The sequence below is a fragment of the Thermobia domestica genome, chromosome 7 (assembly GCF_964235325.1).
Source record: "Thermobia domestica chromosome 7, izTheDome1.hap1.1, whole genome shotgun sequence".
Classification (NCBI taxonomy): Eukaryota; Metazoa; Arthropoda; class Insecta; order Zygentoma; family Lepismatidae; genus Thermobia; species Thermobia domestica.
In genome coordinates this window covers 6,387,777-6,403,417 of record NC_137460.1, presented here as the reverse complement: position 1 = coordinate 6,403,417, position 15,641 = coordinate 6,387,777, and the positions used below count along the sequence as shown (strand labels likewise).

The 15,641-nt window shown below is 39.2% G+C and overlaps 1 protein-coding gene across 2 annotated transcripts in view; it reads right to left on the bottom strand.

Annotated features, from left to right (window-relative positions):
• Positions 1-15,641, bottom strand: part of Ddr (discoidin domain-containing receptor 2) — a 934,573-nt gene that overhangs the window by 70,676 nt on the left and 848,256 nt on the right. The window contains exon 11 of one of the 2 annotated variants that reach the window (XM_081764059.1): positions 477-678. In XM_081764059.1, the coding sequence (XP_081620185.1) occupies positions 477-678 (202 nt within the window). The remainder of the gene's footprint in view (positions 1-476; positions 679-15,641) is intronic. The other variant, XM_081764060.1, reaches the window with a different exon arrangement.

Here is a 15,641-nt window from a genome sequence, read left to right as displayed (position 1 = left end):
AAGTCTTTACGCGCATGCACAGAGCTGTCAAACGGAAACGCCCGGAAATTGCCGATCGCTGGAAGCTCCACCACGATAACGCTCCAGTCCACATTGCCTTCGTTGTGACCGCCTACCTGGCCCTGACGCAGCCACCGTATAGCCCCGACGTGGGCCCATCAGAATTTCTTCTGTTCCCAAAGCTCCAGGGAAACCTGAAAGGTCAACGTTTTGACGATGTTCCCATCATCCAACGGGCTGTCCGAGTCTCTGAAAGAGCTTATGGTAGCTGAGTTCCAGGGAACCTTCTCAGGGTGGGAATCCCATTGGCAGCAGCGACCAAGGAGACATACTATTTTGAAGAATTTTAACAATATGTACAGTTCTAATCAATAAATTCTTTTTACCAAATTCAGTCTCATTACTTTACAGATAAACCCCGTAGAGTAGTTACTATTTTACAGATAATATTTTATTATTAAAGTTGTAAAACTCACCTGTGTAATCCGGACTGTTAGCTTGGATATCCGAGTTGTTCCTCGCAATAGTCGTGTAGCCTGCGTTGTACATTGGCATGTTATAAGGTTCGTGATACATGGCGCTCTTGTCCACCTCCGCCTCGTCCATGGAGACCTGTCCATAGAGATGCCCATTAGCGTGGCCCACAGATGGGTTAACATTCACACGCATCTTCAAGTCCTTCGGGACACAAGCCACACAAATTAAAGAAAGTAAAAGAAAAACAAGAAGGTAGAGAAGAAGATAGACAGATAAATAGAAACAAAGAAAATCAACGTTGTTGAGTATCCGCGCCATCTTTAATTTTAAGCCCATTGATTTACATCAGGAGTTATTTTTCTGCTTTCTTTGAAATAAACTCGAACTTCGACTGGTTTAATTTTATCGATTTCTTCTTCAAATCTATCGCGAAAATTAAATCAATACTATAGTCTATAAAACTACATGAACTGATTCACTGACATAAAATAACGGATACTTCCGGTTGACGTGGAAAGTTGAAATTTGGCATAATTGTAACTTTTGGAGACTAACCCATAGGGAAATTGCCAAAAGTTTTTATTTTTTAATTTTTAGGGGGCGTAAAGGAGGGATGAAGAAATTCTCCATGTTATTTACATGAACCTTTTTTTGGACCTATAATCTCATATTGTAGGTACTTGGAATAAAACTTGAAATTCGGTATGCTTGTACTTTTTTTCATAGGATTATTTAACAAAATCACTAAAAATAAAATTTTCTAAATTTAGAGTGGTTTTATGGGGAACTGAAAAATCTTTTCCGTGTTATTTATATGGGACATCTTCTACATCCCAAAATGTTTAGGCACTTTCGGCACGATTATAATGATGACATTTGGCATGATTGTAGTCTTCCAGGACTACTACACAGGAAAAATACCAAAAGTTAATATTTTTAGTTTTTAAGGGGTCTAAAGGGTTAAATGAGCGTTTTCTTGGGATATAAATATTATCTTTTAGATAGTTGAAATACGGAAAGACTTGAAATTCGGTAGAATTGTCGGTTTAAGAGGTGCGAGGCCGTAGACCAAGCAAACGTGGGAATCTGGGGACGGAGCTCTCAGCTGGCCAAAGGCTAGTCTTGTTGAATATAATTTTAAGATTTAATAATCGAATTTAACAAAAGTACTATTACATTTATATATAATTGTAATAGTACTAATTAATTTATATATATGCAAATTTGTTTTTAGAAAATGAGGGGCCGCGGTGATCAGTGGTAGAGCGTTCACCTCTGATGCTAGGGGTCTCGGGTTCAAACCCTGCTCCCGCCAAGTGAACTTTGTGGTGGACAAACACCGTGTGCGTGGGTTTTCTCGGGGTTCTCCCGTTTCCTCCCACTTTCTTCATTCCACCATTTCATTCATTACTCATTATCACCATCTCCTTTAGCCTAACCGGCATAACCGTGGGACGTAAAACTCAAAATTTCATTTCATTTCATTTTTTTTTGTTTTTAGAAACGAAAGGGACATTTGAAGAAAAATCAATGAAAACCATATTCATTAACATTCCAATTAATTTCTAAGAAAACAGAAAAAATAATTCCTCATATAAAGCAATGAGTCAGTGGCGGTTCTTGAGGGAAATCAAACCAGTAAATTAAAATATCGCTACATGCTAAATGAAGAAAGCTTCGTACAGCTTATTAGATAACTGTATAAGAGAATTAGTACATGAGATAATCTTTCTTCCCTTAGCCCATATATTTACCGAAAGTGGCGTTCTTTAAGAGCCGCCACTGCACTGAGTTATAAAACGAAGATAGCGTAGATCTCAACACTGTTAAAAGAACAAAAAGAAACTAGTTTTCCTATCATTTCCACTTATTCAGGATTATTCCAATCATAATACAAACGCAGGAAAAATTACTTTCTTTTTATTTACTGAGTACTAATAGCTTTGTATTCATTTATTTATGGGTACTAACAAAACCAGACGTAGGCTATATGAGTGATGCCGAGACTGTACAATTCGGAATCAGTGCTTTTGATTGTCACATGTCCCGTCTGCAGTGATGGCAACCTGAAACGTTACAAAATCCCATCCTGGGAAGTAGAAATTACAATTTTGCTCCTTGAATTTCACACGCTTACTGACTTAATTACAAAAAATCAAAACTATTAAACCATAAAAAGTGTAACTACTGTATAAGTCACTTCCTTTCTTCAATATATGAGAGAATTATTCGTAAAGTCCTATTTTCTACGTTTATCAAATAATTTATGGAAAGTATCTCCCGTAACAGAAAGAAATAAGTGCATGTTCTTGTTGAAACTTCATATTTTAACCACGTTTTTAATGCTGTAGTCTTCTACGAAATGGTAACGAAATTAGACAAGAATTATTCTCGAGTCATTACATATCGAATGTTTTGAAAGTTGGTTGTTTCTGCTGGGAATCGAACCTGGGTTTCTCACCCGGAAGAAGCGTACCCTAACTATACAGCCACAAGGAATCTCTACCAAGGGCGCCGATTTCTCTGTAAATTTGGGGGGGGGGCATTCAGATGCAGAGGGTATATATATATATATATATATATATATATATATATATATATATATATATATATATATATATATATATATATATGAAGATTTTAAGACAAATTGCACTCAAAGTATGCCAAATATTGTATATTCACAAATAGAATAGGGGGCCCACATGAGCTTTGGGGGGCCCGGCCCCCCAGGATTAGCGTCCTTGATATCTACCATGATAGAATTGGGATAGTTATGGCCTTGTAAGATAAATCAGCTTGGAATTGTTACGGTTCCTAGGACAATTGGATTACAATAGTTATGGGATTGAAATAGTTCCACGCTTCTAGAATGATCGGATTGGAATAGTTACGTGATTCTTGATTGATCATTTCCATACTTCTCTACCAGTAAAGAGGGGCTGCGGTGGTTCAGTGGTAGAGCGTTCGATCCCAGCCCCCGCCAAGTGAACTTTGTGGTGGACAAACACAGTGTGCATGAGTTTCCTCGGGGTTATCCCGTTTCCTCCCACTTCCTTCATTCCACCATTTCATCAATTACTCATCATTACCATCTCCTTTAGCCTAACTGGCATAACCGTGGGACGTAAAACTCAAAGATTTCATTTCATTTCATTTCTACCAGTAAAGAATAGTAAATCTCTCTTCGGACTACAAGTGAGTACCCTACCTACTGATTCATTGAATTTCCTTAACGATCCCTGTGACCCACAGTAGTTATATTAAGATTGGAACAACCTTTCAGAAAGTTAAAATAACTGGAAAACAGTTTATTTTGGTCCTTAAGAAACAAATCTATCAAAACAATATAACACACTAATAACTAAGATACAACGAAACAAAAACAGAGGCTTTTTGCAGGAAGAAAACAACAATAATGTTATAGAAAGTCAAATCAAAGCTGTATTTAGAGTTTAAAACAAATTATCAAGATTTACCTTAATGGTAAAATGTGTGGAGAGCAGTGTTAGTAGGTTTCCTTTAAAGAATTTACCTGGACTGATGGAAAATTTTCCCTTTTCTCATCAAATTTTCCCAATTTATTGAGTGTCCCAATTCCTATGACATAAATTATGTGGTAACATTAATTTAGGTACATTAAAGGATTAAAATTATTTATTTGCCTTTTGCTTCTATTTTTTTACTTTTGCTTTCGCTTTTTTAAACAAAAAATAAACACAAATACACTTAGTCAATAATGGGTGCAAATTATGCTACTTTGAAAACATATATACACACACACACACACACACACACACACACACACACACACACACACACACACACACACACACACACACACACACACACACACAACTATTGCTATTGTAATGGCTTATTTCTAAGGAACAAAGAAAAATTTAAGTATTTATATTGGTCAATTAGTCAGCAAGAGAATTTCTCTGGATGTTCACGTTTTATCGAAAAATCCCTTTTTTTACTTTTTTTTTTTTACTAGATTTACCTACAAAATTTCACTATATTAGGGAAATTTCACTAAAATTACGAACATTGCATCACTGTATAGACACTACAAAGCATAGCAGAAACTTCTACGTATTAATATTTCTGGTTATGTGTGATGAAGATAATCTGTGTTGCATGCCTCACCGTATCAATTAGTCAATGCACTAACTACTTATTACCCTTTTCCTGCTGGTCATTGGCGCCCGAAGGGAGTGGGACCGGTCCCCCTGACTAACGAAAATGTTTACGTATTACAGCAAACCATGTATATTATATATCACAAATAGGAGACGAAATATAGCAACCATGGAGATGCCTTCCCCTAGAAAATTTTCTTCGGGCGCCCCTGCTGCTAGAGCTAATTGCTGGTTTCAAGACCATTCTTGATTTTTGTGTTCGTATATTTCTTTTTAAACTATCTTGCAGAACAGACATTACAACCCGGAAACGACCCTTGTGTACGCCATTGCTTCAAACATATTTATTTCAGCTATAGTCCAGAAGGTATAACGTCGTTGGCTTCCCGCGCTTGGACCTGCTCGTCACTGGGGGTGTGGTAACAGGGTAGCCAATCACCACCAACCGTCTACTACGCTCAGCGAGCCATGAGTAACCAAACTGGCCACTCCCCATGAACATCACAACAACTTTTCCCGGGAAGCTAAACGACGTTATACCTTCCGTACTATAAGTACAGAAGATTCCAACAAATGAATCAAGCATAGGAATTCCAGCCGTCTGTTTTATTCTGCGTAGACCCGAATTTACACTCTCCTGCCTTTCCTCAGACATTGTTCGGAACTCCAAACGTCACGATTTTTTATCTAAAACGTTAAGAGTCTTCATCCCGGCGAAATTAAAATACCGCTAATTTTACAGTAATTATGTGATATATTCAATTAGATAAAAGATAATTGAAATATGGAACAAGAGCGCCCTAGACAATATTATTTTGCGTGAGGTACCATTATCACAAGTCACCTAGTGGCTTTCCGTTTTCAGCTGTTCAGAAACGCGAAAATAAATGCCGCTTTTCAAAATTGCTCGAAATCGAAAGCAGATAAGGGAGTCGTGATAACGGTTTCTCATGTAAAATAATATTGTCTAGGGCGCTCTTGTTCCACATTTCGATTATCTTTTATCTATTTGAAGATATCACATAATTACTGTAAAATTAGCGGTATTTTAATTTCGCCGGAATGAAGACTCTTAAATTAGTATCATTCGTGCGATATTGAGAAAATCTAGTTTTTGTTAGTTATCGATACTCAACCAACCATAGTCTAAAGTGAGACAGAAGTAGAATTCGAGACAAAAGACATGACAATTTTGGTTTCGTTTCCGAGACGAAAAGAGATATTTCCAGAGTCTCGTGGGCGAGAATACTTTACTCAACTCTTAGGTCTGAAACACGGTTCTAGTGTTACGTGATTGACAGTAAAAAATGTATAAACTAATGAAGTGATTCTGCGAACAAAATGAAGAGCATTTATCGACGTTTAAAGATACCCAAGTCCAATAATACAACAATAATAATTATGGTTGGAATGTTGTTATATTACAACCCTTCATGGTCCTCTCGTAATGCGAAACAATTCTGATAACTTCTACATGAAACTGAGAAAAAATGAGGAGATACATTTTGTACATACAAGTTACGAAACAAGACGAGAGTGAAATAATTCGTCGAAAATCGAGAAGAGACTTTAAAATTTACAAGAGACGACCATATTTATTGTCTCGTCTCATCTCGTGAGGAACACTATTGAGGATAATAAGCTTAAGTCGAGTGAGCCCTATTACAAAATGTCCGTCTCTGATCCGGACATTGGGGGCCGCGGTGGCTCAGTGGTAGAGCGTTCACCTCTGGTGCTTGGGGTCCCGGGTTCGATCCTAGCCCCCGCCAAGTGAAATTTGTGGTGGAAAAATACCGTGTGCGTGGGTTTTCTCGGGGTTCTCCCGTTTCCTCTCACTTTATTCATTCCACCATTTCATTCATTACTCATCATCACCGTCTCCTTTAGCCTAACCGGCATAACCGTGGGACGTAAAACTCAAAGATTTCATTTCATTTTTTTTGATCCGAACATCTAGCTGGCTTTTATAACCTACCGGCATGGGCGTCCGAAGAAAATTTTGTAGGGGGACATCTCCCTGGTTGCCATATTTCGTTTGGTTTTCTTTATTTGTATAAAGAAAATCTTAAGAAATTTAATACATTTTCGTGAGCCAGAGAGCCCACCTTCCTGCATCCCTCTTCGGGAGCCCATGCCTACCGGTAATCGAACCCCGAACTGCAAGCATAGAAAGCACAACCGTTAAATACTTGGCTTGAAGGGACACCAATTATAGCTTTACTATGAACAATACATGTAAAAAAAAAAAATACACAATAGAAAACAGATGGTATTTAATGCTATGATATCATTAGTATACGATGAATTTAACTACAACGTACAAGTCAATTGTTAGTAATTTACGGGATCCACGTACATTTCTTGGCGCAAATCGCTGGGAGACAGGAGGCCACCCACGCCGACATTTGCAGGTCATGCAGAGCCCTAATGCGATTGGCACGTTAGCTGATTGACTAATTAGCAAAATGAGGACTAACAATTAACATTGTTGGCATTGTTACCATTTGCAAACGGATTGTAAACGACAGAACCCTGTTTCCCTAACTCGTTACGCCGAAGAACAGAGAGAGAGATACATTTCGGGTGCTCTCTCATTCAATTGAGTTCCTCCCGCACGGCTTTTGTGCTTCAGCCAACCCTGTGCTCCCCCCGGATCCCCCCCGTCCTTTTGGAAGCCACACGCACACGAATCGATTGGTTTTGACTGTATCAATACGCTCAATGTGGTTCCGAACGTTCAAAGGGGGATGAATTCGTTACATATGGAAGAAGCGAGGAGAACTAAAGCTGTGCCGAATCAAATAAGTGAAATGTCCTCTCCACCACTGGAGAACATCCAAATAGACTGATGAATAAAATTTAATATGGAAAAATCCTATTTCCCTATCTTTTATGCACGTATCTATTGTAAGTTTACATACTAGCTAAAGCCGCACTTTCCATCAGTTCCAGAAATTTCCAGGATGCAGATCATTTTTTTTTTTTAAAGTTTGATTTGGTAGCTTGGATACAGAATTGTCAATTTCTTGTAAATGTTCAAGTGTTTAGTCAATAAAAAAAAAAAAAAAAAATATTGGATATTTAAATGTATGCCTGAGATTTAGTCCACCCGCTATTCATAATTTTGTTGTGAGTTGCATAACCTCTTGATCACAGACAATGTAAATAATCTATTTATATATGTGACTATATGAATTAATAGCTCCTGAACCACCCGACCGATCTGGATAAAATTTTCAACATAGATAAGGTTCTATCCTGGGATAATTTTTTATCATTTTACTTAGACGGAGCAACTTAAGGGAGAGGGAGAAATTTAAAAATGATGGAGTTGAGCTGATTTTGGGTTTAACGTCCTGTTCACCAGCGAGGCTATTCGAATCCATAGTTTTAGGATTCGCTGAAACGAACAGTGACACTTCCGATGCCGTTTAAATCCAAATTCAGCCTCCTCCATTGTGCTTTATGTCCAAAATGAAACTATTCTGCCCATGTGAAGAACGAGCAATCTACAAGTTTTATATAAAGAATACTAACTGGAAACATGATTTACACGAATTTCGCAAGTCCCCAGATTACAGCCACAGAAAAGTTTGTGTCACTTGAGAGTTCACTAGCGGAATTGTTCATTTGTTGTGATGCATGTTATTTTATTTGTTGACCAGCCAATCTTTAGATTTTTGACCACAGATAAAATAAATAGAAAAGCACTAGATATATGCACGTGAGCTTTGTCTTAAATATACACTGGTGTGCAAAAATTAAGAACAAGATATATAAACTAACGCATGGAATATTGCGTTGTCGATAGACATGAATGAAAGCTTGGTATAATGTTGCCAGATGTTTCTTCCACGTTGCACAACATGACCGTAGTGTCGAATAGGTCTGCTTCCCCAATGAAAGAGACGAGATAGCGTGTGTCAGTCAGAGAGCTGTTAAGGTGCTTTATGGTGGTGTTACTCAGAACGACATGTCACCGAGATAACATTTCAGTGACTTCACACGGGAAAGAATCGTTAGGAAATTGGCAGAAGGAAGAAGCGTGACGAGTGCAGCCCATAAGGTTGGAATTTCCCATAGCATTGTTTCTGTGCCTGAGATGCTTTCGAACCACAGGGAAGGTTATTGAGGCCAAGGAATGTGTATAGGTACCTCTCAGAAAATAGACGTCCTAGCGAGTGGCAAGCGTAAAGGAACTCTTAGAGACCAGACGTCCTAGAGAGTGGAAAGGATAAAGAAGCTCTCAGAGACCAGGCGTCCTAGAGAGTGGTAAGGATAAAGGAACACTTAGACATAGCAGATATGTCTCAGAGACCAGACGCCCCAGAGAGCGGAAAGGATAAAGAAGCTCTTAGGGACCAGACGTCATACAGAGTGGTAAGGATAAAGGAACAATCAGACATAACGGATATGTTTCAGAGACCAGACATCCTAGAGAGTGGTAAGGATAAAGGAACTCTGAGACATAGCGGATATGTCTCAGAGACCAGACATCCTAGAGAGTGGAAAGGATAAGTCATAGAGAGTGGTAAGGATAAAGGAACTCTGAGACATAGCAGATGTGTCTCAGAGACCAGACGTTCTAGAGAGTGGAAAGGATAAAGAAGCTCTCACAGAGCAGACGTCGTAGAGAGTAGTAAGGATAAAGGAACTCTTAGATATAGCAGACATGTCTCAGAGACCAGACATCCTAGAGAGTGGAAAGGATAAGTCATAGAGAGTAGTAAGGATAAAGGAACTCTTCGACATAGAAGATATGTCTCAGAGACCAGACATCCTAGAGAGTGGAAAGGATAAGTCATAGAGAGTGGTAAGGATAAAGGAACTCTGAGACATACCAGATATGTCTCAGAGACCAGACGTCCTAGAGAGTGGAAAGGATAAGTGATAGAGAGTGGTAAGGATAAAGGAACTCTTCGACATAGAAGATATGTCTCAGAGACCAGACATCCTAGAGAGTGGAAAGGATAAGTCATAGAGAGTGGTAAGGATAAAGGAACTCTTCGACATAGCAGATGTGTCTCAGAGACCAGACATCCTAGAGAGTGGAAAGGATAAGTCATAGAGAGTGGTAAGGATAAAGGAACTCTTCGACATAGCAGATGTGTCTCAGAGACCAGACATCCTAGAGAGTGGAAAGGATAAGTCATAGAGAGTAGTAAGGATAAAGGAACTCTTCGACATAGCAGATGTGTCTCAGAGACCAGACATCCTAGAGAGTGGAAAGGATAAGTCATAGAGAGTGGTAAGGATAAAGGAACTCTGAGACATAGCAGATGTGTCTCAGAAGACCAGACGTCCTAGAGAGTGGAAAGGATAAGTCAGAGAGTGGTAAGGATAAAGAAACTCTTAGACATAGCAGATATGTCTCAGGGACCAGACATCCTAGAGAGTGGAAAGGATAAGTGATAGAGAGTGGTAAGGATAAAGGAACTCTTAGACATAGCAGATGTGTCTCAGAGACCAGACGTCCTAGAGAGTGGAAAGGATAAAGTAGCTCTCACAGACCAGACGTCATAGAGAGTAGTAAGGATAAAGGAACTCTTAGACATAGCAGATATGTCTCAGAGACCAGACGTCCTAGAGAGTGGAAAGGATAAAAAAGCTCTCACAGACCAGACGTCATAGAGAGTAGTAAGGATAAAGGAACTCTTCGACATAGAAGATATGTCTCAGAGACCAGACATCCTAGAGAGTGGAAAGGATAAGTCATAGAGAGTGGTAAGGATAAAGGAACTCTTCGACATAGCAGATGTGTCTCAAAGACCAGACATCCTAGAGAGTGGAAAGGATAAATCATAGAGAGTGGTAAGGACAAAGGAACTCTGAGACATAGCAGATGTGTCTCAGAAGACCAGACGTCCTAGAGAGTGGAAAGGATAAGTCATAGAGAGTGGTAAGGATAAAGGAACTCTTAGACATAGCAGATATGTCTCAGAGACCAGACGTCCTAGAGAGTGGAAAGGATAAAAAAGCTCTCACAGACCAGACGTCATAGAGAGTAGTAAGGATAAAGGAACTCTTCGACATAGAAGATATGTCTCAGAGACCAGACATCCTAGAGAGTGGAAAGGATAAGTCATAGAGAGTGGTAAGGATAAAGGAACTCTTCGACATAGCAGATGTGTCTCAGAGACCAGACATCCTAGAGAGTGGAAAGGATAAGTCATAGAGAGTGGTAAGGATAAAGGAACTCTTCGACATAGCAGATGTGTCTCAGAGACCAGACATCCTAGAGAGTGGAAAGGATAAGTCATAGAGAGTAGTAAGGATAAAGGAACTCTTCGACATAGCAGATGTGTCTCAGAGACCAGACATCCTAGAGAGTGGAAAGGATAAGTCATAGAGAGTGGTAAGGATAAAGGAACTCTGAGACATAGCAGATGTGTCTCAGAAGACCAGACGTCCTAGAGAGTGGAAAGGATAAGTCAGAGAGTGGTAAGGATAAAGAAACTCTTAGACATAGCAGATATGTCTCAGGGACCAGACATCCTAGAGAGTGGAAAGGATAAGTGATAGAGAGTGGTAAGGATAAAGGAACTCTTAGACATAGCAGATGTGTCTCAGAGACCAGACGTCCTAGAGAGTGGAAAGGATAAAGTAGCTCTCACAGACCAGACGTCATAGAGAGTAGTAAGGATAAAGGAACTCTTAGACATAGCAGATATGTCTCAGAGACCAGACGTCCTAGAGAGTGGAAAGGATAAAAAAGCTCTCACAGACCAGACGTCATAGAGAGTAGTAAGGATAAAGGAACTCTTCGACATAGAAGATATGTCTCAGAGACCAGACATCCTAGAGAGTGGAAAGGATAAGTCATAGAGAGTGGTAAGGATAAATGAACTCTGAGACATAGCAGATGTGTCTCAGAAGACCAGACGTCCTAGAGAGTGGAAAGGATAAGTCAGAGAGTGGTAAGGATAAAGAAACTCTTAGACATAGCAGATGTGTCTCAGAGACCAGACGTCCTAGAGAGTGGAAAGGATAAAAAAGCTCTCACAGACCAGACGTCATAGAGAGTAGTAAGGATAAAGGAACTCTTCGACATAGAAGATATGTCTCAGAGACCAGACATCCTAGAGAGTGGAAAGGATAAGTCATAGAGAGTGGTAAGGATAAATGAACTCTGAGACATAGCAGATGTGTCTCAGAAGACCAGACGTCCTAGAGAGTGGAAAGGATAAGTCAGAGAGTGGTAAGGATAAAGAAACTCTTAGACATAGCAGATGTGTCTCAGAGACCAGACGTCCTAGAGGGTGGAAAGGATAAAAAAGCTCTCACAGACCAGACGTCATAGAGAGTAGTAAGGATAAAGGAACTCTTCGACATAGAAGATATGTCTCAGAGACCAGACATCCTAGAGAGTGGAAAGGATAAGTGATAGAGAGTGGTAAGGATAAAGGAACTCTTAGACATAGCAGATGTGTCTCAGAGACCAGACGTCCTAGAGAGTGGAAAGGATAAAGTAGCTCTCACAGACCAGACGTCATAGAGAGTAGTAAGGATAAAGGAACTCTTAGACATAGCAGATATGTCTCAGAGACCAGACGTCCTAGAGAGTGGAAAGGATAAGTCATAGAGAGTGGTAAGGATAAAGGAACTCTGAGACATAGCAGATGTGTCTCAGAGACCAGACGTCCTAGAGAGTGGAAAGGATAAGTAATAGAGAGTGGTAAGGATAAAGGAACTCTTAGACATAGCAGATGTGTCTCAGAGACCAGACGTCCTAGAGGGTGGAAAGGATAAAAAAGCTCTCACAGACCAGACGTCATAGAGAGTAGTAAGGATAAAGGAACTCTTCGACATAGAAGATATGTCTCAGACATCCTAGAGAGTGGAAAGGATAAGTCATAGAGAGTGGTAAGGATAAATGAACTCTGAGACATAGCAGATGTGTCTCAGAAGACCAGACGTCCTAGAGAGTGGAAAGGATAAGTCAGAGAGTGGTAAGGATAAAGAAACTCTTAGACATAGCAGATGTGTCTCAGAGACCAGACGTCTTAGAGAGTGGAAAGGATAAAGAAGCTCTCACAGACCTGACGTCATAGAGAGTGTAAGGATGAAGGAACTGTCAGACATAACGGATATGTCTCAGAGACCAGGCGTTCTAGAGAGTGGAAAGGATAAAGAAGCTAATTGTTGATAGTGAGACTGAGCGCGAGGGAATGTAAGCATGAAATAGCTTGAGCCTTATTGGGGTCAGTGAAGGGAACCTCATTATCAATAGTGAGCTCAAGCACGTGAGTGTGAACCGAGATAGCGTGAGAATTATTGAGATCAATGAGCAGGAATCTAATTGAGAACAGTGAGTTGTAGCACGTGATTGTGAGCTTGAAATAGCGTGAATCTTATTTAGATCAGTGAGCAGGAATATCATTGAGGATAGTGAGATTGAGCGCGAGAGAATGTGAGCATGAGATAACCTAAGCCTTATTGAGATCAATGAGCAGCAATCTGATTGAGGATAGTGAGACTGTGCTCGAGGGAACGTGAGCATGAGATAACATAAGCCTTATTGAGATCAATGAGCAGGAATCTAATTGAGGATAATGAGATTAAGCTCGAGAGAATGTGTGCATGAGATAAAGTAAGCCTTATTGAGATCAATGAGCAGGAATCTAATTGAGAACAGTGAGTTCTAGCACGTGATTGTGAGCTTGAAATAGCGTGAATCTTACTAGGATCAGTGAACGTGAGTCCCATTTTAGATAGTAAGTCTGACAGAAGTGAATGTGAGCCTGAGTTAGCTTGAGTTTTGTAAGAGATTAGTGAGCGAGAGTGCATTGTAAATAGTGAGCCCCAGCCGAGTGAGTGTAAAGCGAGAAAGCATGGGTCTTATTGAGATCAGTGAGCGAGAGCCCCGTTGTGAATAGTGAGCTTGAGCACGTGAATATAAGCCTGAAATAGCGTGCGCTTCATTGAGGCCAGTTAGCGTGAGTCCCAATGAATATGATGAGCCCGAGCATGTAAGTGTGAGATTCAGATAGCGTGAGCCTTATTGAGTCCACAGTCATATCATGGATAGTGAGACTAAGCACAAATGAGAGTGAGTCCGAAGTAGCGTGAGCCTCATTGAGATTAATGGGTGAGAGTCCATTGTGGATAGAGAACCCGAGCACGAGTGAATGTGAGTCTGAAATAGCGTGAGCTTTATTGAGATCAGTTAGCTTGATATTCATTGAAGATGGTGAGCCCGAACCTATGCCAGTCGGAGCGAACACCGATTAGAAACTAGATATCTCTGCCATGAAGTATTTACATTATGTCCTTTTCTATTTTCTTTACGTATACGTGAGTTATTTTTCTGAAAACTTCTATTTTCGAAAATCCTCAGGCTGGAGTGTTCTTCTTTAAGTGAGATGCACAGCGACCAACCTTCGGATCCACAGAATACCACAACAGTCAGAATATTATGCGTTTACCGTTATTTACTTTTAATTTTCTCGATGTGAATGTGGCAAAAATGAAAAATATACCAACTGGATCAAAACATGTATTTCATTTTCCGCGTGCATGTCTACAGTAAAATAATGAGAAAAATAGGGAGAGAGAGAGAGAGAGAGAGAGAGAGAGAGAGTAAATATTAAAAATTAAATTGAGTTACTGTGTCATTATATAGAATAGACAGCACTGTAATTAAAATTTTTGTTTACATATACCGGCCGTCCAAGATATGAAAAATAAATGGGAAGAATGAATGATAGCTAAGGAAGATAAAAAAAAAGTAAACTAATTTTTAAAATTTTCTATTGACTCTCTTTTTTCTATATATTTTTGGTTTGTTTTGCTTTCTTTAAAGAAAATTTTGCTTGTATTATTAATTGGATTATGTCAGTGGCTCGGTTGTATCTAATTTCTGTCTCGGAAAGGAATCGATACGTTGTATTTAGAAAGTTTTCATATAATGTTCCAATGATTGTATATACATATGTGTGTGGGGGAGGGGGAGATGGGAGGTGGGAAGGGTTATGTTCCTAATTCTAAAGTTGCTTTCGTATCGGTCTGCCAACCAAATGGTTTATCAAAGTAAAACTTAATATGTTAAAGTGCCTCGTATGGAGTATTGTACTGCATGGGGTCAGAAACATGGACATTACTCAAAAATGATGAAAAACGATTGGAAGATTGCAAAATGTGGATATGGAAAAGAATAGAGAGAATTAGTTGAGTCGAGCAGAAAACGAATAAGAGGAAATTAGAAATGGTGGGGGAGTAAAGAACAGTTTTAGATATTATTAAGAAGAGGAAAAGAAACTGGTTGGAACACTGCCTAGGAAGAAATTGTATCATGAGGGACGTGCTACAGGGTATGGTGGCATGAAAAAGAGGGTGGGGGCGAAGAAAGCTACAATTGATGGATGATATCAAAAGTGAAAAATCGCGACGAAGTGGTTAGCGGAAGACCGTGGAGCATGAAAGCTTCTCAGCTGCGGCAAGTGACCTGCTAATAAGGGCAGAATACGTACAGGGTGCCTCAAAAGTAAGAATACACCCCTGCATTGATCAAGTATAACATTCTATCTTATAGGTTTATTTGCATCTGCTGTTCCGAGCTTAAGATATAAGTGAAAAGACATTAAGTACAAAAAAATAAAGAAACTTAAGTCTTCCTGATGGATAACAATAAGATATGATATAAAAAGCAATGAGTTGATCAGCACAATACTGTATACCTACTTTTGGGCCATTTAGGTCATCTTGTATAATAATGATTATGATAATTGTGTAATTTATTTCTCACAAAAAATCGACAAGAAATAATTTACTCTTGGGAGCGAACTTTTAGACAACTTCCTCAAATATGATTTACGTAAGTTCTTCATATTTTATAAATACTGTAAGTATTTCATTAATAACCCAATAATATGACATAAGCCATTTCCCATGAAAACATAAACAAGATGTGCTTTACTCTTTGGGGCTATTTTTTTTTTTTTTTTCGAAAGCACCTATTATAATTTTGTTCAACTGCAGTATAACTTAATTTAACTTAATTTTCGAAATGAGAAGGCTCAG